The sequence below is a fragment of the Pezoporus occidentalis genome, unplaced genomic scaffold, assembly GCF_034315485.1.
Source record: "Pezoporus occidentalis ecotype Australia unplaced genomic scaffold, CSIRO_AGI_Poc_V1 ctg75, whole genome shotgun sequence".
Taxonomy (NCBI): Eukaryota; Metazoa; Chordata; class Aves; order Psittaciformes; family Psittacidae; genus Pezoporus; species Pezoporus occidentalis.
The window spans coordinates 1,967,903-1,993,234 of record NW_026916104.1 but is presented as its reverse complement, the minus strand read 5'-3'; the positions used below and the strand labels follow the sequence as shown (position 1 = coordinate 1,993,234).

The following is a 25,332-nucleotide window of genomic DNA, read 5'->3' as shown; positions in this document are numbered from 1 at the left end:
GGAGTTTGTCCTCATATTCAGTATCAATCCTGAGATTGGTCCTGTTATTCTCTATGGGAATTCCTCTGTCTCATTTGTATGACTGCATGCAAGAGCTACATTTCGTATTAGAATTATAACACTTAGCCACTAAATGAAAACTCATACTTCTGTCTGTCAGCATCAGTACAGGACCTGATGTTTCCCTTTCAAAATACTTGGAAAAAGTTTTAGTTCCTTGACAATTTGCATACTTGTAAATAAAATACATCTGCAGTTTACAACATTTCATTAAAATTATTACATAGCATCAGCCATATAGTCTTACAAGCAGCAATCAATAATGTTTGCTTAATATGCATATATGCATGAAGTTGTCTTTATAGTAGGGTTCATGGTTTTTTTGACCAGCAGGAAGTAACATTTTATTTGATGAGGAAAAAAATATTCCTGTCCCTAGTCAAATGGAGTAGGATGTTGTGAATCTGTATGAGAGATTTTAAAGACAGAATCCTCACAGGGATCGTTGAATTTTTAAATAGTAGCTGTAAATATAACATCTAAAGAGAATAGCACATTGTACTTAAGAATATATAAAAATTACTGTTAGCATTCTTCTGTAAGACTGGTGACAAAATTCTGGTCCTAGTTAAACTGAAAAGAAGTAGTGACAATTAAGCTAAATCACTAGGCTAACTGTTGTTTACTCATGATTTGATTGCTAGAGATGTCAATATAATTTTGAAATGCATTGATCCGGTTTTCATTGTCAAAATGCTGCATTTCTGGTTTTCTTTTTAAACCATAGAATGTATTATGAAATCAATATTTTGTTGTAGCTGGGGAGTGTCATAAAATTATCTGAGCTTTGTCAACTTTTTTATTAACACTAAAGTTTTAGTAAACTGCAGCACTGAAAAAATAAGTGTATGCATATTATACTGGTATCTTTTCTTGCCAAGCTAAAAATCTCTAAACATTTGAAGTACTACTGTAACTGAAAGATCAGAGGTATCTTTTTGAAATCCCAATATTTCATCATCTGTTTGTTTTGTTTTTGTTGTATGTGGGCAGCCACATCATGATTCTACTTCATTACAAAGTTGATACATTATTATGTTGGAAGAACGTATGATGTGCTTTTATCTTTTATAACTAATTCTTATTTTATGTCCTCTTTCTTCAGCTTATAAGTTTACAGCTCAGGTGGTAGCTTTATTAGACAGTCAAGTTTTTGGCATTTCCATTTCTCATATTTCATGTTAGTATATCAGGGTGAATAAAAGATTAGACGTGGAGCTGTTAATTATCTGAGGGCTGTGAGTATGTCGGAAAGTACAACCTGGGTTATCCGTAGTTTATTTAAATGCTGTTTTCACTTACATTTCTTTTCTAATCCTTTCCCTTTCTCCCTGTCCGTACTATTCCTTTCCCTCTTGGTATGACCACAAGACTTCCAGAAATCTAAAGTTGGCAGTTTGCAGTCTAACCAATATTGTTGTGCTTGGGAATTCTAGATCAGCTCCTGAAATCAAGTGGCTACACCGGGCTTTTTCCTAATTGAATTTCTCTTCAGCCTTCATCTTTCTAAGTAGTCTCTAAAGGTTCAAAAATAGGAAAAGAAAGAAAACATCCAAACTTCTGTAGTTTTTCTTGTCTTTAGCTTTGCCCAGTCACCTGACTGCTATTGCTGCAACCTTGCAGTTGAGGCTTTAACAGTCCTGATCTCAGTCCTGAAGAATCTGAAGTTAAATTTTCTAGGATTCCAAGTAATAGGACACAGAGAAATTTTCAAACCTCTTTTTTTCTTTTTTTTTTTTCCCCTTCAACACTGCTAGGTATTGGAATTCCCTCTTATGAACAGATAAGAATCACTAACATGGAATTAGCTGCACACTCAAATACAAGTTATTGCACACTCAAAAATGAGTTAGACAGGGCTTCCACATCCACCTCTCTGCTCAGTTTGGACCACTTAAGGGAAATTCCCATTATTTCCAATAAAATTTAAAGGGTTTTAGTAGTTAATAGATCTGTTTGATACACATGAAGCGAATAAGCTAACTCAGTGATACTGAATACTTCTCAAATGCTGCATGGGATATCAACTGGTATACCAGCAAGGCAGCAGGGTAGCTGCACAAGCATGTATCTCTATCATTGCTCATGTCTGTCCATAACTGAAAGAGCTGGAAAAGCAAGTGGAGAGAATCCCTAGCTTGGAACTACAAGCATAAAAAGCACCAATTATCTGACTCCTAACAGCAATCTGAAATGCCTGTGAGTTTGATAGTCCAGCAGCCCCAGTGCTTTCTGCCAACAGGGTAGACAAGATGGTCTTCCTGGCATTGCTGTCTGCCCAGAGCACTCACCTGGAACTGGGACTGAGGTTCCACTTGGTGAGGGAGTTGCAGCTTTGAACTGGAGCACAGCTGGGCAAGAACTCCATCCAGAGTGACACCCAGCAGGAGTAGCCTGGGCACCCGGCACCAAGCCCTGGCTCTGGTTGGTAGTTTTGGGCTGAGGTTAGGATTTCCCTTCCCTTGCAGTAATCCCTGTGTCCAGAGGCCATCAAACACATCTCAACCCTTCATACCACATCCCATCCATCATGGAAGGACTCTCCCCACTACTTCTGTATGGCTGAACCCGAACCCAAACCCCAACCTGTAGCTTGCATAGTTCTCACCTGCTGTCCTAGTCTACCACTGGGAGCCCAACTCCCTTGGCATAACCAAATTCCTTAGTTATGATACCTCAAATCCTCCTTTTCCCTGATCTAATATGAGGGAAGGGGCTGAATATCTGCTGAAGACAAGGTTTCATTGTGCAGGCTATTGTTTTACCTGCCAGTGTGTTGCAGCTTGCCAACTGGATTGCTTGTTTCCGGAACTGGTTGCTTCTGCTTCTGATAACAAATTGACAAGCCCCAGGTGTACTAAAGCAAATCAAGACCCCTTTTTTTGTTCCTGGTGAGCTCTGGATAAAAGCACCAATAGCTGGCCTGGGAGGCCCAACCATGTTTCTAATGCTGGCCCAAGTCCTCAACTATCCGTCCTGTTCTGATGCCTGTATGTTTCTGTATTTTTTCTGTATCTTCATATAGATTGCATGTACTAGTAATTGCCTACAATGAAACAGTACCAGGTCTCCTACGCATTATGTTATAATGAGTTTATTTTTAATACTGACATACCAGCTTTAGAAAAACCCAAAAAACCAAACACTCATTTTCTTTCCCATGTCCATAGGAATGGAATTTTTCTGATTTTCCCAATCGCATCCCTTGTCTCCTCTGAAGGCTACTGTTACGCTTTTATCTATGGTTTTGGAAATTATCAAATAAAAAATAATTTTAAATTTCGAAATTTGTCCCTATTGCAGGTCTTTGTACTGTGGATCATGATTGTAATTATCATAAATAAAATTCATATTTATGAACATAGATCTTGGAGTAAACTGCCAGGTGCAGGGTTGCCTACCACTGCCAATTTGTTTTCTGTTGTGGTAGAAAAAGGGAGAATAACTTGTTTCTGTATATTATATAAGAATAAACACTTGGATTTAATCAGACTTTAAGATAAAAGCCATTGATTATGAAACTGTTCCATTAAGAATGTAAATTGTCTTGCTTTTACTTAGTCTGCATCAGATATTGCTGGCTGCCTGATGCTACCCATTAGGAACTATTATATGACTGTAAAATCTTACTATACTTTTGCTTCCTTTTATTTTTAGGGTATGCACGAACTTTTAGCTCCCATTGTCTTTATCCTGCATTGTGACCATCAAGCTTTTTCACATGCCAGTGAAGCTGCACAACCAAGGCAAGCATTGTGTTTTATTTGTATAGCATTAAAAAGCTGCTTTCTTAAAAATTAATAAATAAATAAGTTGGCTGGACTTGAACTTTTAAATATGCATTTCTTAAGTCTTTGTTTATAATGGGTAAACTGATACCAGAAATTGTTACATTTTCATGGTTTTATGTAAATGACCTTATTTCATCTTCCATACTACATCTGCTGAAATGGAGATTGAAAGTGTGGACATTGGCCCCTTCACAGGTACTGGATGGCAAAAAAAGGGGAGACAAGAAACCTAAGGAGAACCTTAATCAAAATGCTTACATACCTACCTGCTGTTTCACCTTATTGCCAGAAATGGTTTAGGTTTTGTCATTGCAGAGAGGAGGCAGATTAGAGAACCACATTCATAGAACAGACGTGTTACCAATTCTCTTTCCTCATATCTTAAAAGAGGGAAAAAAAACCTCAATGTAGACAAATTATTGTGATTGGTATTTCTTTCATCACCTGCAGTGTTGCAGCTGCCATATTTGATTGTCCTTTGACTTTGTAATAACATTAGTTTTAGCTGTTGATTCTCTGTTCCAGTCAAACTTCATGTGGGTATGTACACATGTAATTATACACATATGTATAAAATGTATAAAATATTACCTCACACGTGACTGTCCGTCAAAAAATACAGATGCTTTTTTTCTTGCCCTATGTGTAAAGTTTTGGGGTTTTTTAGAAAACAAAAAAAGAAACTAATTGCCTTCTTGTATCACTTGTGATATTTAGGACATTTCATTTGTCTTTTTGCATTCTTTTGAGCCAAGTAATGAATAAAAGCCAATTTAATTATATGTACTATATAATATAACCTCCGTTAGTACCCCTCAACTTGATTGTCCAAAGGCAGTTAAGGATAAGGATCTAGATTATTTACAAGTGTGTGGTTTTATTCAATGTCTGTTGTATTCAATGTCTGTAATCCTGAAATTACCTAGAAGATGCTTTTCAGTGTTAAGTAACTTAAAATAACCATGTGTTATGCATAGCATTCTGTTCCATCCCCACTGAAAAAGTAGAGCCAAGAAGCAAAGTAGATGGAAAAGAGGTGCTGTCACTGATTAATTGCTGTTAAAGTACAATAAAAATACAGGCTATTAAAACAAAATAAATTAATGTTTTGATACTGTGTATTTGACCAGTAACCATATTTTTTTTTTTGTTTGGGACAAACAGTGATAGATTGTGCAGCAATCAATTATTCTAGATCAAGCATATTCAAATAATACATTGTGACATTCAGTAATTTGTTATTTGGAATAATTAGATGGTTACTTCATTGTAGTGCAGACAAGGCAGCTAATTTGTTTTTGATCTTTATAAAAACGAAAGACTTCATTTGTTCAATGGAGTTGCTCTTTTTAATTAAAAAGGCTAGTTTTCTCATTTGCACTTTATATGAAAGTTGGCTTATAAATACATAATAGTACATGCAGAACGCTGACCAAAAATAAACATTCACATTTGGATTGTTCACTGTTGCCTTTTTCAGCGAGGAAATGAAAGTTCTTTTGAATCCTGAATATCTGGAACATGATGCCTAGTAAGTTTTAGCAACTTCCTTTACATTTTATTTGCTCTTACTTATAATACATTATTTAACGCCAAGTTTCTGCTTTTTTCCTCTCCAGTGCAATGTTCACACGTCTTATGAAAACTGCAGAACATTGGTTTTCAACTTTTGAACATGACAGTCAGAAGGTAAATATAGCTCTAAAATGTATTTATTGTATTTTTAAAAAAATAGGATTTTTAATATGATTGAAGTAATCTGAAGGTAAGAAGGCATCTTCTCTTAAAAGACTTGGTTAAAGTAGGCTCAAATAAGTTTACATCCTTTAGAGGCTCTTCAGAATTTGTTCATAAGTATTTGTTAAGATCTTTACTACATAATACATACAAATACATAAGTATTTGTTAAGATCCCAGTTAAGATTTCCTATTTGTTGAAAGATCACTTGGTAATCAGAAAGCTGAATGTACAAATGCAGTTTCTCCTATGCATGAGTGATGTTTGTGTGTAGCATTTGAAAGAATGCCTCTCATAGGCACATATGTGTGTCTCAAACCTGTGCAGATGTCATACTAAATAAATACATATAGGCAGTATTTAACCTATGGAGGCTTGAATGGTTTTAGCTCTTTAATATATAACCAATTTGCTGTGAAACCAAAACTTTAATCATATACCGTCAATCAAAGGCCAGGGTGCATATTCCCTCCTCCCCCTCCCCGACTTCATCACTACATTTCCTTACTTTTTCTTGACCTCAGGGTATTCAAACAGAGGGAATGTCTTTGCCCTCAGATCTCCTGTGCAGCTATACAGACATCACTGTATTTAGTATGTCGCTTCTTTCCAAAGAAGAGCTTTTTCAGTGTTCCTAGTTCTACGGAACTATTCCTTGCAGGCAGCTTCTAGGGACCATCTCCTCCTTGCCTGTAACCATTTTTCATGCATGGCATGAGGGACAGTTCCCTCACATCAGTTGCTCAAGATTTTCTTTGAATACTTTTTTCCTATCTCTTTCCCTCCTTACATTTATCTGTTTTTTAATTCTGAAAAATTACTTGTGTGGTGGAGTGTATGTAGAAGGCTCTAGCAGAACATAGCCCTATTGCAGGTATTGCCAAGACTTTCAGTGTATTATATCTTAAAAGGGTTATCCTCCAAGCTTGGTTCCAGCGTGATTCACTTCAGAGTTTTTCACGTAGACCACAGGGTGATTATCTGTAGCTAACAAAAAAATTAGTAAGAATTTGTTTGGGTTTGGATGTCCACATGTGTGCACCAAAACCTATATTTGCAATTAGGGAGTAGTAATCTGAGAGGTAGCTTTGCCTGTCTGTTGAAGAAAAAGGTGTTTAACCAAGATGCACATAAAGCCTTCTATTTTCCTTAAATATTTAAATGTATTTGTGTATATATTTTATTAGACGTGGATCATTGGCATCTTGGCGTAAGCTATCTACAGGTAAAAATTATTATTTGGGTTTGTGTTTTTACATAATTCTTAGTAACTAAGGATAAAGCATATGAGATGTGAATATTATGAACTTACTACGTAGTCATTTTTGTTCCAACAACAAAGCTGTGAGACATTTCTCTGTACGTAGCGCTTCAGAGTTCAGTGTGTTCAAATGTATTTGTTCCAGTTCCTGTGGCAGAGGTGGTAAAGTCTGAGGTGAAATTCTACTCTGGGAAGTAACTGCTTACAGATTTGCAGTGCTTTGGTAGAAGGTGAAAGTTTATATTGCCCTTTCCAGTCCTTTTGTGGCATAAAAAATTAACAATGCAAAGCGCATGGATTAATATCTAGTTGTTTGTTTTTGTTCTTTGCAAACATGTATAATCTTTAATAATCCTTTCTTGTACATATGCCTTTTACAATCATGACTTTGAGGGTTAGCTACATAATAAAGTCTGAATCTTCACAAAGGAAGCAATGAAAGCGTGTGCTCTGAGAGACATGTTACATTTTATAGCCTCTAACAGTTGGTTCCATTACTCCCAATTGCCATTAGAGGAGCTTCTCCAGCTACTCCATTCCCCAGTGGTTAATGAGAGAAATCTGTCCACGGTTTATATGTATACTGTGTCCTAGCCTCTCTTTACTGCTGTAGCATTTGTTTCCTAAATGCGTGAATATATAAATTGTATTAGTATCGACTGTCAGCCATTCCAGTTCATGTTGTGGTAGGTAATGTTTTGTGGCACAATTTGATGATTCTGTTGGTAATACTTACTCTAAATTTTTCATCTGCATTTCACTGCTATCCATATTTAAATTGTTCTTAGAGGTGAATCTATGCTGTCCCGTAAACAGAATAGCACATCTCTGAGACGTCCCACTTTTTGTCTTTTTATTGTAAACTGCATCCATTTGGGATTGATCATTTATATTTCATGTCAGCAGTAGATGTCTAAATGCAGGCACTCTTTTTTTTTTCCAAGACTTAGAAGCTCACAAAAAGAAAACAGGTGTTTTGCCTCATGTGGCAACTTAATATATAGTGAGAATGGGCAGGGGCACAATATCAGGATGTCCACTTGGCTTCTGTGCTTTAGGCACAGGCACAGCGAGTCATTTCTAGTTAAATATTTTGGCGGCTTGGCTGTGTCAGTTTATTTGAGCATCTTTCTGTTTGGGCTGTTTCTTTCACACCAGCTGATGTGATTTTTTGGAGTCATTTCAGCTGACTAAATGTATTATCTATCATTTTCTCAACCAAATTGTGTGAGAGGAGACAACAGACATATCATATGCACTCTAGTCATCCACTGAGCTTCTTGGTGGAGTGCACCAAATCAGGAAGCATGGAAAGTCATGGCATTGATTACTGATTGCAGCTGCTGTCCCCACAGATTATGACATGCTTTGAGGATTTCTGTTAATGGGTTAATTTTGAAGATGCTGATGAACTGCATTTTGATGGATGCCATTTACTTATCTCATGCTTTTAAAAATGGTAATCCAGTATATCTTATTTGATGCACTTAGCCATGTTGATAGTCAGTCGGTCTGACAGTCAGCAATGTGTCAGTGCTGCATTATGCCAAGGTGCACAAATGCTTGCAAGTGATAAATAACTCCAGTTTTGGCACTCTGCTGTTAAGAGGAAGCTTGCATTAGTTTTGATATGCAGAATCTTTTGACACTTGAGCCAGTGTTTAAAAGTCTGCTTTCTAATTTTGTAAAGACAGCTTTAAACCCACAGACAACTAATGATGTAAAGGCTAATTTGAGTAACTAGCTAGTCTTACATTACGAATCAGCAGATAGACATTACAAGTAGATAGATCCTAATGTTGAGATTTCTATATGAGAATCTGTGCCTATAGAGAAAAGCTTAAAATGCAGATCTTTTGAGTCATCAGAGTTATGAGTGCATGCAGTGGTTACACTGAAGTTAAAAGTCAACTTGAATAAACCAGAAAAAAATTCATACCCACTATGTGCACCAGCTGATGGAACATGCATAGTCTATGAATGTGTGGAGTTACAGACTTAGTTTCAAAGATATGTTTATGCAACTAATTACTGATTTGTTTATGCAAGTAGTTACTGTAGACTAGCATTTAACTTTAAGGCAATGCTATTATATCATACTTTGAGTGTTTTCCTGTATAGTTGAGAAGGAGATCAGTGGATACCCTTTTTCGCTATTCTGCATTCTAGCATGTGACCAAGAAAATAATGAAATGGGTCTGAAACAGAGATAGGAAATAGCCATGCAAGGGAGAAGCAAAAATCAAGGTAAAAAGAAAGCTGTCCGGTTTGGTAATAAAGAAGTTAATAGAATAATTTTTAAAGGAGGTAGGAGAAACATCCTTTCTCAACGTACATGCAGCTGTGAAGAACTTTAGTATTTAAGTAAGTGGCAGCATTCCTTATTAGCCCCTAAGGTGCTAGATGTTTTATTTTAAATTTCTGTTTGGTAGAACAGAAAAGATTTTGAATGAAAGGACACCATTTCAGTGAGCTTTATTTGACGGTCTGTCTGAGGGAGCTTTTGTCAAGCAAATTGATGGGGCATCTTAAATGAATATGTCTTGGTACCACAACAGCATGGCAAAACCATCACACTGTAATAGACAGATAAATCCCTTTGCTGCAATTGCCACAACAAAGCAACAATTAAGCAGATTTTAAGATACCATTTATAATCAATCAGATCCTTAAATAGAATCATTTTACCTGAAATAGCTGCTCAGCATCATACACATTTTCTATGGTACAGAAATGGAATAATTAAGAAAAAAATATTTCAAGCAAAGGAGATCAACATAAAAAATAAGCTTTTTGGAAGAAATTATTAAATGTTCACCTCCCACTTAAATGTGAAACCATGTTGTAAATGGTTTGCGAAATATGGATACTTCTCTTCCTTCCTCTTAAAATGCTAATACAGAAAGAATGTGGTTGAAGAGGATTATAACTATAGGAAACAACCTTGGGGATAGTTTCTACAACAACAAAAAAAAAACTTTCTTTGTTATTGAATGTAAAAAATAATGTGCTTTTCACTGTATTGAGCCAAGTGAACTTGTCTTTCAAGAGTTTAAACTGTAATGAAGTCTTCTGAAATTCTTAACCCATTGACCTTGATAATGCTTCTCTATCAATAAATTTAGCAAAAGTGTATAAAAACAGTAACTATTTTTAAAGTTAAGCTTTCACGTCAGATAGCCATGATGACAGATTACAACAAAATCAATGAGAAATCTTACTGTTTCAGTTTTCCCTCTTTTATAACTTTAGCATTGTTCCTGACAGTTTAGTTCTCCATTTCCCTTTCCTCAATCTTTCTCTTGATACATTTGATGTATTCCCTTTTTATTTCTGATCTTCCTTTTTACATGTTTCCTATTCAGTGTGGTTCATTACATCCTGAATTCCTTCCTAGCATTCTGCTTTTTTCTCAATAATGCATCCCTCTTTTGCAGAAAGAAAAAAGAACAATATCAGGTTCAAGGATACTAATACTCCAGTAGTTTTCCTTCTCTGTTTTCATTTGGTTTATGTCGTATTCTAGATCATTACATAGTTTGCACAACCTTTAGGTGCAACCAGCTACCTTCCAGTCCTTGGGTTGATCTCACTGTTCTATTTTGGTTTTGTTTTATAAGTTTTCTGATGCATTATCAAAGTTTTGTATATTTTGAGGTACAGCCAACAGATTTTCTGAGCAAGGGAATCCTGTTTAGGAAGTGTCATTTGAAAATAAGTTATTTCCTATTTGGTATGCAATTTATTGTCCTCTGAGGGCATATATTCTCTTCTAAGTTACCGTTTATCTGCTTTGCTCTGGACTGACTCAGACCGCTGATATTAAAGCTAAAATAAAGCTGTCAACACTTTGTCAGAGCATGAAAAGTAAAGCATGCGCATAAAAATTGATGTGCAGAGTGAGAGGATGAACCTTGGCATGCCTGGGAAGGGGAATCCCACAGTACCTTTCACAGAAGTGGATACTTGAGATTCCTCTTTTGCTGTAAAAGAAACAAGTTATTAATATGTTTATTTGGAAGGCAGTGATGACAACAAAACAGATTTCTTGCAGACAGTCCCTCTTATACAATAAGACTTCATAGGATATTCTCTTTTTTTCTCATTTTCTGTGTCTGCAGGAAAAAGATGTGATGATTACACCTGCGCCATTTGCAAGGCCACAGGACTTAGGCCCATCTATTGCTATTGTAGCAAAAGTAAACCAAATTCAGGATCATCTGCTGAAGAAACATGATATTGAGCTGTACATGCATCTGAACCGACTGGAAATTGCTCCTCAGATTTATGGGCTGTAAGTGTTTGCAAAGCATTATTTAATTTAATTTTTACTTCATTATATTAGGACTTTGTTTTACTTGAATTTAGGGATAGAGGAATGGGGCTAAAAAGAAGTACTTCTTTTCTCTTAGAACTTAGTTCAATTTGCAGCATTACAGTAAATGACACTCCACTGTTTTATTAGTGACAGTGGCATTCCCAATGCAGATAAAGTCCATTCAGATACACGTGTCCTTGCCTATGGCAGGAGTGTTGGAACTATATGATCTTTAAGGTACCTTCCAACCCAAACCATTCTCTGATTCTATAAAATAAGAGAACTTGACAGACTCCCAGTGCAGCGATGAAGTACTTAATCGAGTACCTTTCCTACCTGTGGTTTTCCTATAAGACGAAATGGGATAATCGGGCACAAAGGGAGAAGGGGAAAATTAGTAGCACTGACTGGTTCCTTTATTTAATTTTATCACCAGTTCAGTATCGGTGAACTTTCTTCTACTGCAGGCATGTGGTTTTGGATACCGGTAATACAAGTATGGTGGGGCATGTTAAAAGTTAAGCAGCGTCTGTATGTTGAGTCAGCGCAGGTAGTCCTTCTTGCATTAAGGTGGCTCAGGGCCATTCAGCTAGTTGTGTTTTGTGCCCCTTTTCCAGGGGGGCTTAATGGGCTATGTATGACTTTGGATGTGGCCTTGTCTGCATATTTCCTCAGCATTGCATCCGTATCAGTTACAGCTGCAGTTATCAATCTCGGTCAGTACAGACTGTGCAACTAGGGTGAACCAAGAGTAACTATGAATTGACTGTGGTTTTAAGGAAGAATTTTGCCTTCTTTGTCTGGAATTCTAGACGTTTGATTCATTTTAATCATTCCTTAAAGAATTGGCAAGCCATATGTGCAGTTGCAGTGACAGAAAAATTACACTTTTTTTCCTTTTTTTTTTTTTTTTTTGCAATGATTTAAAATAAGATTGGCTTTGCCTTAAATGGAAAAAAAACACAAGCACCAGTTTCATTTATAGGTGTGAATTTCCAAATGTAATTGTGAATTACATTTAACAACTCAATAGAAAATGTAGAGCGGGAGGGAAAAGGTGACTGTATAAATGTCAGGCCATAACTGCAATACTTAACATTAAAGTCTAATTTGATGTTACAGTAAAATGTAAAAATGCTGTGACATAGTATGCCCTCAAGAGTAGAGTTGAAGTAAGACTTAATAGTCCCAGACTTATAAATAACATATATTAGAAAGATAAATGTAATTCTACAAAACTTACTTAAATAGTTTTGATAGCAAGGTGTAACAGGGAGAGAAAAAACAAGCCAAGTAAACTCAAGGTATTAGAAGTATGAAGAGGATTGTACTACAGTATTACAGTATTTTTTTTTTGCATAGTGTACAGTTGTGTATTTTCTGGTATCTTCACTAGAGTGGAAGAGAAAGGCAGCATCTCTAATAATCTTCAGGGGTGGTAATGAATAAGCAGAGGTAGTAATGAATAATTAGGCAGTATCAATATCAAGGAAAACAAAAAGATTGTGTTTCTTTTTTTTGAAGGCTTACAAAAACACACAGAAAATAAGATAAAGCTCAGAAATTTGCCGACAGGTATTTTGAGATAAAAATAATTTGTACTGTAGGTATTTGATTCAGTATGAAATTTTGCCTTTCAGTAAGAAAAATAATTGAAAAAAATATACTTTTCTCAAAACATAATATTATAATAACAGAAGAATGGTGCAGTCTGGTGTGGCATAAATAGAAATGAATCTGAATAAAGAAATTTACAGTTAAGGGAATGAATTATGAGAGAGAGCTTCAGGCTGACTATCACAAAAACCTTACTACCAAGGAGCTGTTAGACTATAAAATAATATATCGAATTAACAAAGGAAAAAACATCAGAATATTTTAAAGACAGGCTTTGAAAAGCTCTCAGAAATGGGTAGTAGCATAGAGAATGAATCTGCACTGGTAGAAGAGCAAAGTAGGTTGCCTGTGAGGTCATATCAGTCTCTGACTTCTGATTTAACATAGAGGACAGGAGGAAAAGAAAGGGAAAGGAATATGACTGTTGTATTATTCTCACCTTTAATGATGTCTGAACTCTTCAGAACAGTAATTTCCAGTAGTGAGCCAGCTGACAGTCTCAGATGCTGGATCTTTTTTTTGTATTTAACTTTTCTTGAACTAGAAACATCATTTCTTAAACATAATTGGTTATTAATAATTGCTAAACCCAACCCAACTGCAGAATTCATGCGAGCTTTTTGTTGAAGTTTATTGTTTTACTGAAGTTTGTTGGATTTGCCAACATAAATATTCATCTTTCAGCCTCGATACCACTTATAAAATATACAGATGGTAGAAGAAAGACTGGGAACTTCCCTCAAAAGATACTATGGCATTCTTGGTGAGAAGTATGAATGTGTAAGGCTTGTATTTAGTGGAAGTGTCCCCTAACCTGAAGAAGTTGCACACTTACTTAAAAATACGGTATTTTATACTTTGCATCCTTCTATAACCTTCTGGAGCAAGGTAGAAACAATTCTTACTTACTCTTTGTATTTTCATAGAGTTGATTTCAACCTTTGATGTTTGCAAATAGTCCTTTTAATTTTCAAATATGAGGAAGACTTGTTCTGCTGGAACGGCCGGTACCCAAGTCTGTTGTACATTCCCATGTTCAGAAACTGTCATTTAAAATAAAATATGGTCACAAACTTCTTGAAATTATTATTACCTGCAAGTTTAATAGACATTTGAGTACTTGTGGTATCACTCATTAATTTCAGTTGCTGTCCAGTAGTGCAAAGGTTGTATGCTGGTTTTGTGAAACGTATGCTCATTATCGTTTTTATCATTTCCATGAGAAAAATCTTAATCTTCACCAGTTAGTGCTCTGCAAATTGTGGACTCATTAGCCCCAGCCTTGTATGCCAGGCTGCATGCTGGGAAGTTCTGCCAGTTTAGAAGAAAACTTTTCTCTGCGTAGTTTACATTTGGTGAAGCTTCAGCCCAGGGCAGTGGATTTCTTTGTATTCTGGAGGCCATCAGTGACCAGCCCTCATGTTACCTGGCTATCTCATTTTGTTGCTGATAAGAAAGAACACTCTGTTAGGTACAGTAAGGTATCCCGGGGTCCTGGCTATGCCATACTCCATGCTGCAGTCATTCAAGATGGTGTCATATGCAGTATCAACCTTAGTACAGGGATTTCTGTAGATGAAAATTTTGTTAGACCGCACATTCATTCACTTGCAGTCAGTCACTGCATATCCCTGTGATAATTATTCAACTGCTATTAATATCAGCCAAAATGGAACCAGCAATGCAGCAAACACCTTTCTTTGGTCTTATTTACCATGTTTCTAGCTTGTTTTTAGATCCCAAGATAATGCTTTGCAGCATAACATTGTTTCACATTCCTGATAGCACTGCAAATTGCATACAGTCTAACCAAGTTATAATAATTATCTAATCATATCTAATTTTGTACTTTTTAAAGTAAAGCACAGGAATGGTTTGAAAATAAAATAGAATTGATTACATTAACAGTTCAGTGACATGCTTCCTGATAATAAACTTTTCTCTAAATAAAAGAAAAAAATGCTAAGATTGAACAAAAAGATTGGGTACTCTGGAGGCTTGACAGATTGAACATTCATTTAATTGTAAAATCAGATGAGTTAACAGTGATTAATGTCCTAGATTAAATGGTATTCTAGTGTTAATTTCTTTGACCTTACATCTAACTCATGTTAAAGTACAAAATAATTATTGCAAAAGCATTCTGCAGTTTCTGCAGTGGCCAGTGTTTGCTATGGCAAATTAAGCAGGTTGCTCTCTCAGCTTGACAAAGGTTTGACGGAGGTCTTCAGCTACCTGTATTTTTGGGACATTATTCTTCCATTTATAGTAGTTTGTAGTAGAGGACTTCTTTTACATTGGACTGAAAAGATGAGTCAATTGGAAAAGTCCCAAATAATATTATTGCTCCTTTACTTTATGGACTGAGGGTTTCCAAGTAAATTGTATTGCATCAAATGAAATTCTCATAGAACTGCATGCAATAAGTACAGCCAGATCAAGTAAATATAAATGATACTGTTGTATAGAAATAATGCACACAAAGATAGTGACAAGGCATAAGTGTAAAAAGCTTTATTTAAGAACAAAAATTGACTGTTGGCATAAACTCACTAGCTCTTGCATCATAACACTGATGGCAGTATTATATTGGTTAAGCAAACTCTTTCTAAGCACATATCCAACAGACAATAAAGCACATGCAGAAGTGAGCATAAATATTTCATGATAGCTTAATCTCAGTACAAAAAGGGCCTTCTTAGAACATTCAGTGCCGATGACTTTGCCTCCTGCTGCCTCTCCACTTTATGATGATCAATCAGGTAGACATACTGCCTACTGTGGTTCAAGATGCAGTTTCAGTCCTTTAGGCTGATACCACAATTATACCTCAGGAAGAAGCCTATCTCATGAAGCAAAGGAAAAGAAGAATACAAGAAAAAGAAACAGAAGGATGCAAACTAAGTTACAGGGTAACTTGCCATGAGTGTAGATTCAAAGATAGCAGTAGAAAGGTTACATTACAGCAAAGCCAACAGCAGATGTGCTGCTCCACTATTACTGCTCTTAGCTGCCTTGCACTGCTGTGGGGCATCCACCTGTTTTAGTTAATTTCCCACGCCATTATGGTACCAGGCAGTATTCTTTTCCATAACCACACTGGTCTCTGGAGGGTAAATTTCAAGGATTTTACCTGGGCACTAATGGAACATAACTCATATTGATTGTATCCAGAAAAAAAATAAAAAAAATCCCAATTGTCATCAGAATAGCAAGTTCTTCGTGATCTCCAGAAAAAGTAGATTAAAGATCAGCCTTCCTACAGAGAACTTTACAGATTGTCCAGGATGCCTGGCTTTATTTTGTTTTTTCACAATTTACCAAAAAAATTAGAGAGGTAATATATGGCATGGTCCAAACCAATTGCAGTTCCTCTGTGGTTTTCAATCCAGTGTTGTCAATAATTGGACAGCAATTACAATGAAAGAAACTTTGAGCTACTGTGCATGTAGTAGGGGAACCTACTGGTCTTTCTGTTAAAATAAATTAGTACGTAGCAATGACTAAGACTAAGCAAATACAAATGTTTTTTGAACAAAGTAATACTTCTCATTTGAGTGTCCAGGACCAAATTAATCCTGGCTTTAGTAACTGGTATTGATGCTTCTTGATTTCCAGTAATTATTTCCTATTTAGCTTAAACAAAACATTACATATAAAGCAGATTTTAATGGGATATAAATCCTAGCTTGTCTGTCAGTAGAGGGCTTGGTAAAGATTTAATGCCATATGAACAGACCTTTTTAAGAAGGGTTACCATCCACTGTTGGTCCCACAAATTAAGAAGCGATACAGTCTATTGGAGTTTTAGATAAAGCTTTTGGGAGCTGATTCAGACCTTTGAAGACTTTGCTATTAATTCTATTTTGCAGAGTAAAACAAATATTGTAAGAAGAAACCTGTAAGTTCAAAGTTAGGAGACAGAAGAAAACATGCCTGAAGCTTACTTAAGAAAGCTACGTTATATTTTGACGGAGAGAGGTATTGCCTCACCTACTGTTGATGTGTCAGTTGTACTGTGATGGTCTACTATCTCAAAGCATTTGCTCTGTGCAAATAAATGCGGACAGTTCTTGAAGCATGAGGGTAGATGTCTTACTTTCAAGCAGTAAGCAAATCCCATTTAACTCCAGAAGCTGCTTTTCTTCTGTTTTGAAGTGTGGCTACTCACCCTTTCGTGTTTTTAAATGATAGGCATCTGTTGCTCATTGTTGAGTTTCTCCAAAAGGCTTTCTGGTTTTTTGATTGAAAAATGTGTATTTAATTTTCTGCCGCTCCTTGTTGTGTATTAGGTTGAAAATTACAGTACAATGAACTTTCAATTTTATCTTTTTTCCTACTGTGACAAATAATATTTTAGTCTTACCTTAGACTTAAGATTTTAACATATACATCATGTAAAAGACCACTTTATAAGCAGAACGAAGGATTGGTTGAGGTGTCAAAAGTGTTCATCAGATTTTTACTCTCCTGCCGCATAATTATGTACTGAGATGATAATGAGTAGTACTGGATGGCTGTGAGGATGGAATGCAGATTTGTCATTATGTTGCTCCTTGATGCAGGTGATGTGCTTCTCATATGAAGTACAGGGAATTATCTTTATCTAGGAAAGAAACAAGCAAGACAGCTTCCGTTTCTATTTTTCCCACATACCCTTAAAAACAAAACACATCTGGTGGCATCAAACATAAGTAGGCTTAGAGACCAGTGGATTTGAATAGTGTAAATATCTTCTGAAACCTGTGATGAATTGAGTAGGAATATATACGGGTTTTGAAAGGTTGTCTTTGTTGGGGGTTATTTTTTCTTTTACTTTTGTAGTCAATAGCTATGGACTATAAAAGCTGAACAGAGTGGAGAAGTTCTACGCCAGTAAGGAATTTAAGGTGCCATGTATCAAGCATTTACTTCTTTGTTTTCTTTATATTTAAATTGCATCAGCTGTTCAGGTTAACTAGTACTGTTTAATTTCATGCATCATTTTGTTTCTTTCAATGACATAGAACTTAGTCTAGAAAACTCATGTTGGAAATTGGTACAGAAAAGGCACTAAGTCAGTCAAGTAACTGTTGCAGAAGGCAATTATCTCAGCATGTGCCCCAAAAATGAAACCGTGCTAACATGCCCATGTTAACATGATGTTTGGAGACAAAATACAGAGCTTCGGACTTAACCACTTAGTAAGAACCAAAGCATTTCCCATAGAATCCAGGCCTGTGGATAATTTTATGTTTTGCTTCATCCTTACTGCTTATTCTTAACTGGGCTATCTAATTAAGGTTAGTATGGGAATGCATACATATGTTAGTGGCCTGCCCTTTACTTTCCTGTGAAGACATACCTTTAAAGTGATAATAAAGTAAGAGAACCATGTATACCATCCAGCAGGGAAAGATCATCCTGTCTTAAGTCCTTAAAAGACTAATAGAGCAGGTTGCCCTTAAAATCTCCTTGGTTCTTTTGCATCATCTCAATGCATGTGAAAAAGCTGCACAAAGAAGAGCCTCTGCTAGAATACAAAAAGGATACTCAACAAGAGCAATGATACGCTAAACACAATTTAGTGCCTAAAATGTAAAATGTAAGAGTTACACTATTGTCTTTAAACATAACTGGGAGAAAACGGGTAGTGCAGATAGGAGAATTTGGTTGAAATCTTTAAACAAATGAGCATGAAATACTTATATGTATACAATGTAGACCTGTTCGTAACACAGGAGTTAGATTTCAAAACAAAAAAAAAAAAACAAAGTTTTTAATACTTTGTTGTTATTCCATATCAGAGCAAACTAGGCCATTTTGGATTTTTGTGTGTGGGGAGAAGAGTAGCAGGGAATTGTGTTCAAGAAAACAGCAACAGTTAGTGAACTGTGGGATGTCAGCTTCAGGGATAGCACAGTCTTCAGTCAGATTCTCCCTCAGCCTAGGAGGATATGTTAATCATTTAGCTCTTCAGAGTCATTTTCATCTCAGTCCTCAATTTTAGCAGAAAATTATATCCTGAAACCATAATTCATCCCTAATGAAAATGTTGCTGAAATTAGTGAAATAGTAATTCTGTAGGAATACGGCCAGTCTGCATTTTCTCTAAAGGCATCTGGCTGCCCAGTAGAATGCAGTTAATCTGGAAAATGAAAGGCTGTGTACTGTCAGCATTGGTAAGAATGCTTCCCTTTTTGCTTTTTCTCCATGCAAAAGTAGTAGTTCACAAGGTAGTCAAGTCAATCCACCTCTTGTTTCCACATCAGATACTGAGCATAGTTCTTGGATAGCCATTTCTGCAACTATGGATAGTGCTCTGTCCCCTTCGGTCCAACCAAATGTTAGATGGAGGTGAGGGGTTGGGGGAGGAGAGAGAGAGAGGGGGGCATTGAGGAAAGGTGGGGAATTCTGCAGACAACCTATATAATTTGGATTGTACGTTCTGAGTCTTCTTTGACAGTTGTTTTATTAGGAATTCTTGAGTTGGATGTGCTTGCAATAGGAAAAGGGCCTGCCCTGAAAATAATGCAACTGACAATTCTAACTTTTAAAATGAGTGAGCTAGATAGGAGTTCTCCATGACCCCATGAACCTCTTTCCAACATCTTGCTAGTGTTTTAGGAGCTTCAGCAATAAAAAAGAAATCTTGTTCCAAATAGGTGAATGCCTTGAGTATCTTTCCTGGTTATGATGTGGTTTTGAGCAAGAATTTTTAAAAGTACCCTATGAAATATTAAAGCAAGCCAGCTACATCCAAAGAATAAAATCCATTAACACAGGTCACAGGAATAGGTTGCTCAAGAGCAGTGCCGTTAATTAGGGTGTGCAACTTTTGCATATTGTATGAATTCACAATATTTTAGTCTAAGTAAAGAATGAGAAATTATGTTTGAGAAACATTTCTAAAAATAGAATTATTTTACCAAACTAATAATGTAAAAATAGTGAGAACATTTCATCGCCCCTCATACTTAATGTAATAGCATGAGGCCCTAAAGGGTTAACTCAGCATGAAGGCCCTACACATTTTGGCAAAAAGAGAAAATCTGTGCACATCACTGCAAGATAGAATTGCTTAGTGAAAAAGAACAAAAGCAGACAAGAGTAGGAGCTGGGTTCAAATGCATCTTTTGAAATCAATGAATGAGTCACACTTGAATTTTCACAGAAAGCCAAGGGTGCTGCTCTTCTATTTTATTCCTCTGAAAACACTCTTAACATGCCATTTGCAGCTTGATATCAACTGCTGTTGATGACTTCCTTGAGTTTCCAGATAGCACTGTTATTAAGGAAAGAGGCAGTGGATGCACCTAGACTTTGTTCAGTATTGAATGTATTGTTCAGTATTGAATGGGACAATAATTTTTCCCAAATTTCAGAGAACAAAAATGGCATCACCCAGTATAAAATCAGTTTAGAAGGTCCACAAGAGAGCATCTCTCTTCATAAACCTTCATGTAATTTGTAATTTTTAATTATCTGCTTTTCTTCTGATCACCTTATTTGAAATTAGGACATGTTAGCATACTTTCTCTGATTACCTTTACAGCAATTTCTAAAAAGTATTTTGATATTTTGGATAAAATTAGACAGGTAGCCAGTGTGCAGTGTAGCAGCACAACTGTGTAATATTAAATATTATAACAGTGCTTAAAATTCCTTATATCAATAAATGCTGTGTGAATAGTTGGAGTTTAAGCTTGGGCCTTGTGGTTTACTCTTATTTCTTCTAACAAATACACATGGGAATGACATGCAAAGCCAGCAATATCAGGTTTGGGGCTTTTTTCTAATAATGTACATGCAGTTAACTAGAAGTATACAGGACATCTTGAATCAATGAATTCTCCTCATTGTGTTACCTATAAGAGAAATCACAAAAGAATAATCAGGCAACAGAAGAAAAGAATATCTACCACAGAAAGTTTGCAGCATGCCAATGTGCTTAATATCTAATTATTAATGATGACCCTTCTATATTTGTATAGACTGAACAGTATAAAAGATAATGGCATCTTTGACCTTAGCAATTCATATTTTAGTATTGTTTTACATTACATATATTGAAAAAATGTTTAAAAGAATTTAAATAGATTTAATTTTTTTTTTCCTATTTCAGTAACTGTAATCAGAAAAACTTTTTTAATGGTCTAAACCCCATGTTCAGCCAAAGTACGTAGTTACACGTCCTGTTTTATTATATATCTGAGCTCTGGGAGTCTCCCACTGAAGCACATTCCCTGATTTATCTTCTGTCTAAACTACTTTTTACATTATGACTCTGTGCTGCAGCCTTTGATATTCCCTGTGACATCATGAGACAGCTGTGTTACATTGCGTTTAAGCAGTACTAAAACTTTAAACTTTAAACGAATATTTTTCTTCTTGGAGGTATAAATAGAATATGTAATAAGCATCTGTGGGATATGCAATTAATGTCACTTGTGAGGAAAGACCTTCATGATGCACTTGGGTTTTGGCACTCGTAAATTATGAGCTCTTTACTACACTCATGAGATAAATACCATATCCCCCAGATACTTATTATGTATCTTCCATCTCCCTTAATTCCTATTAGCTGGATTAGTAGTTGTTGTGATGTTGAGGTTTATGGTCATTTAACTGGGGTGATTCTCAGTGATCAATAAATAAACTTCAAAACTTTAGTATTATTATTTTCTAGCAATTCCAGTGTGTATAGCTGTAACAATTTACATTAAATGCTACTTGGATATACCAAAAACTAGTCAGCAGTGCACACTGCCGTATCCGGTACATAAATTTCAAAAAACAAGCAAATATATATATAAAAAAGGCAGATTTTAGTAGCAAAGAATGAGCTGAATTACAAGGTTTTGGGGTGAATAAGTCATGCGTATTACCTTTAGCCTAATTCACCCAGAAAATAAATATTTTGTTGTTAAATGCCGATATTAATGTTCTAGTCACAGTCATTATCTGGAGAGGTTGTCAAACTGGTACAGAATGGTCTAGATTAGTTGTCAACTCAGGAGCAAATAAGATTTTTAAAAGACTCAATAAAGCCCAGTGATTAATTGTTATATATTCTGATTCATGCCTATCCCATTTTATCTAATTCAATAAAAGTCTAAAATGATGATTAATCCTTTCACACCAGCAGTTGCTGGTACATCCATTACATGTCCAATCTGAATTCCTCTGCCAAGGAGTTAACTACTATTTTGAACTTGGTGTGAAAAATACCATTATAAATTTCATTAACCTGATCATCAAATTTAAAAAAGTCAACTCGTAAAATCCATTACTACATATCATGCATCGAAGATTAAAAACTGGTCCTCAGTGGGCAGGAATAGCCAGGATTTAATTCCCATAGCATATGTTTAAAGTGCTCATATGACATTATTGTATCTGTAATTATCAGAATTTTATGTTTATTAACCCAAGTGAATTAAGAATCTTGTTTTGCGTAAAATTTAGCATGCATGTTAAATTGACCATTAATTCAGAGCATATCAATGTATATGTATTTACTACAAATGCAAAGATATTTGTTTAGCATATTGTAATAAATTTAGCATTTAGCGAATTGCCTCCCTTTAATTTTTCGTTCTCAGATAATTTACTTGTTCCGTGCTTCCAGTTGGCTATCTTTGTGTGAATCCCCACGGGGGACATTGATTTAAATCTTACTTCACGTAGTCCTTTTGGGTGAAACTTGGAGTATTTCATGTTTGCACTATATCTCAACTATAACTATGTCTTCATCTTCAGTAAGATGTTTTTCTGACTATGGGACTGTTTATTCTTCGCTGCCACTTAGCCCATCCCCAGTTGGATCCAAGAGAGCTGCATCTGCGCTGTACATTAAATGTGTCTCATCATACAAACAGGCACAAGACCTGACAGCGGTACGAGATGCAGGACGGATTCATGGCTTATTCGCATGAGGATTACTCAAAATAGAAATTAAGGAAAAGCGAGGAAAACACGCTGCCGGAGCGGCCTCCTTTCCCCCATCCGGGGGCGGGATTTGAACCCGTGTTCTAGTGCGCCTGCAGCCGCCGCCTGGAAGCTGGTCCAGAGGCGGGCCCGGTCTCGCCCCCGCCGTAGCCCCGCCCCCCGCATGGCGTGCCCGTGGTTTCCAAGGAAACGGCGGCTGCGGCCGGGCCTCGGCGTGAGGGAGGCAGCCCGAGTGGAGTGCCTGCGGCCTGCCGGGCCGTCCGGTTGTACAGTGCGCCTCGAGGGGAATGTTTCTAAAATAGCGTATCTAGTGCACCCTAGGGAAGAACAGAAAACAGTTGGGACAGAGCGCCTCTGTCGCAGGCAGTATGAAATGGGTTATTTTCCCCTCATGGCTGCTAAATGCAGCCCTGTTGTTGACTCCAGAGGGATATAAGTTACCTGGCTTCAGGAAATAGGAACTGTGGGGGTTTTTACCGAAGCAAAACCACCGTTGTTTTAATTTTTATTTATTTGTTTTTTACTGGAGCAAATATGAAAACGCACCTCCCTCCTGAATTAGGTTTGTGACTGCAGGAGCCACTTGGGCTCCAGACATAAGATGGAGACATAACAGGTGCCGGATGGCAACACTTCTGAGCAGCCCACTATGGCTTCTGCCGTCTGCACTTAGCAAGGCTGTAAGCTGAGGTATTTCGGGCTAGCACAGCCATTATTACATACTGCGGGGAGCTGTGGGGCTTCATTGCTTGGTGAAGTTTCACCTTGCGTGTTCCTCCTTGGCCTGCCCTGATGGCTTTGCCCATTTCCCTTACCCCTGTTCAGGAAGAAGATGGTGACATTAGGAAGAGTGGAAAGGCCCTTGTTTACCCAGTAGTTCATCCCTACCTGGTAAAACATGCTTTCCTCCTTCCTTTTGCAGACAACTAGCAGCATTTCAACAGCTAGTTGTGGCAGTGCAGGAGTGTCTCAGAACAGCCAGGTGATTCAGCAGAGATGTACATCACATACTTGGATTGTGTTGGATTTGGAAACACACATTTGTACCTTAAACCAGCTTCGGTTCTCCTGGTACAAATGAAGTGCCTAGATTTACTCTTGAGTGGAACAAAACTTACTTCTAGACTCACCTTTAAATTGAAAAAGTCTGTCCATTGTAAAGTCCTTGCCTTTAACAGCCTTGTTGATTAAATTATGTTTGATCTATTTTTTGATGCATCTTTTATCTAAATTGTCTTTTGATCTATTAAATGCTGGGCTTAGAGCAGCCTTTTCTTCTAACAAATGGTTTAAATAGTCTGCAGTACTTCGCATAAACTCCACCAACCTGAGTAAAAAAATTCTCTATAGAGATTGCAGGCGAATGTGTATGATGCAGTAGTATCTCCCAAAACTTCAGCTCTGTGGGCTGGAATAATACCCAGTTGTGTTTTATCTAGTCTAGGAAAAGACGAGCAACGGTTCATTTCTGCATAGAGAGATTTAAGAGGTTAAAGTTAAGGTTACTGATAAAGATTTTATAATTTTACTTTGTTTTTACATTTCAGCAGTTCTTATTCCACTGAAAAAAAACTCAGATATTTTTAGCTGACTTCTGGGATGTGTCCATTCCTGAAAAAGTGACAGAATTTTTTCTTGAGATGCTTTCAGTAAATGGCATTTGGACAGAGGTGACTTTGGGTTGCCTGCTGAATCACCTCACAAGAGAAGTCATCTGTAATAAAATGTTTCACCAATACATCTGAATCTTTACAAGTCATTTATTCTTTCTTAAGTCTCAAAAAACGGTAACAATAACATGATTTTTGTAATTAGCACAGTAAGCTTGGGAACAAACCAGACTACCAACTGAAAACAAGAGAATGTGGTAATGTGTGGTTAGTAAGGGGGGAAAAAGTTTGAGAGACCAGTATAGGACATCCTGTGTGGAAGGTCTGAGGCAGGAAGGGGAGGAGAATGTGAGAGGAGATGGAGAGACCAGATGTAAGACCTTACTACTTGAATTGCTGAACCAGAGACTATAAGGCATGTTTGCATTGTAGTTCAGTCGTTAAATAATGCACAAGGGTTTATTTCATATTGCCAGTTGCAGCTCTGGCCTGGTAGTCAAAGAATGAAATAAATACCAAATGTGTAAACCCAAACATATGTAAAATAGATACATACAGCTTTAAACATAGAGTTTCTCATTCTTCCTGTATGTGACCTACACATAGGATAAAAGTGGATAAAGTCTTACATATGCAGAAACTATTAAACCCCAAATTGTTTAGCTAACTCCTAAGAAAGAGACTGGGGAAACAAAAAAAAAAAAAAAAAAAAAAAAACCCACAAAAAAAAGGATCTGGTTTAACTGATTCTGGTATGAGTAAGGGAGGAAAGAAGGTTCTTCTTTTTTTTCCTATTTCCTCTAGTTATAAAAATTACAGTGATTACACATCATAAAGCCTATGTGTAATAAAACGCATCAGCTGGCCAAGGTTTTCATCGCTCACTCAATAATCCATTAATACAGCAACGCTGCCCAGGCATCTTTATAATACCAACTCGGAGGTAATTTTAATCAGCTAGACCAGCTGGTATTTAACAGCAGCTGCTGGAGATGCCACAAATATAC

General features: G+C 36.6%; 1 protein-coding gene and 1 long non-coding RNA gene across 7 annotated transcripts in view; both read left to right on the top strand.

Annotated features, from left to right (window-relative positions):
• TBC1D5 (TBC1 domain family member 5) overlaps positions 1–25,332 on the top strand; it is a 257,561-nt gene that overhangs the window by 120,069 nt on the left and 112,160 nt on the right. For all 6 annotated transcript variants that reach the window (XM_062602061.1, XM_062602059.1, XM_062602060.1 and 3 more), the window contains 4 exons: positions 3,718–3,806; positions 5,332–5,382; positions 5,471–5,540; positions 10,972–11,144. In XM_062602061.1, coding sequence (XP_062458045.1) covers positions 3,718–3,806; positions 5,332–5,382; positions 5,471–5,540; positions 10,972–11,144 — 383 coding nt within the window. The remainder of the gene's footprint in view (positions 1–3,717; positions 3,807–5,331; positions 5,383–5,470; positions 5,541–10,971; positions 11,145–25,332) is intronic.
• LOC134155162 (uncharacterized) lies at positions 22,655–24,094 on the top strand. The gene is made up of 3 exons (XR_009961450.1): positions 22,655–23,018; positions 23,278–23,405; positions 23,541–24,094. It is a non-coding gene; the product is annotated as an uncharacterized LOC134155162 (long non-coding RNA).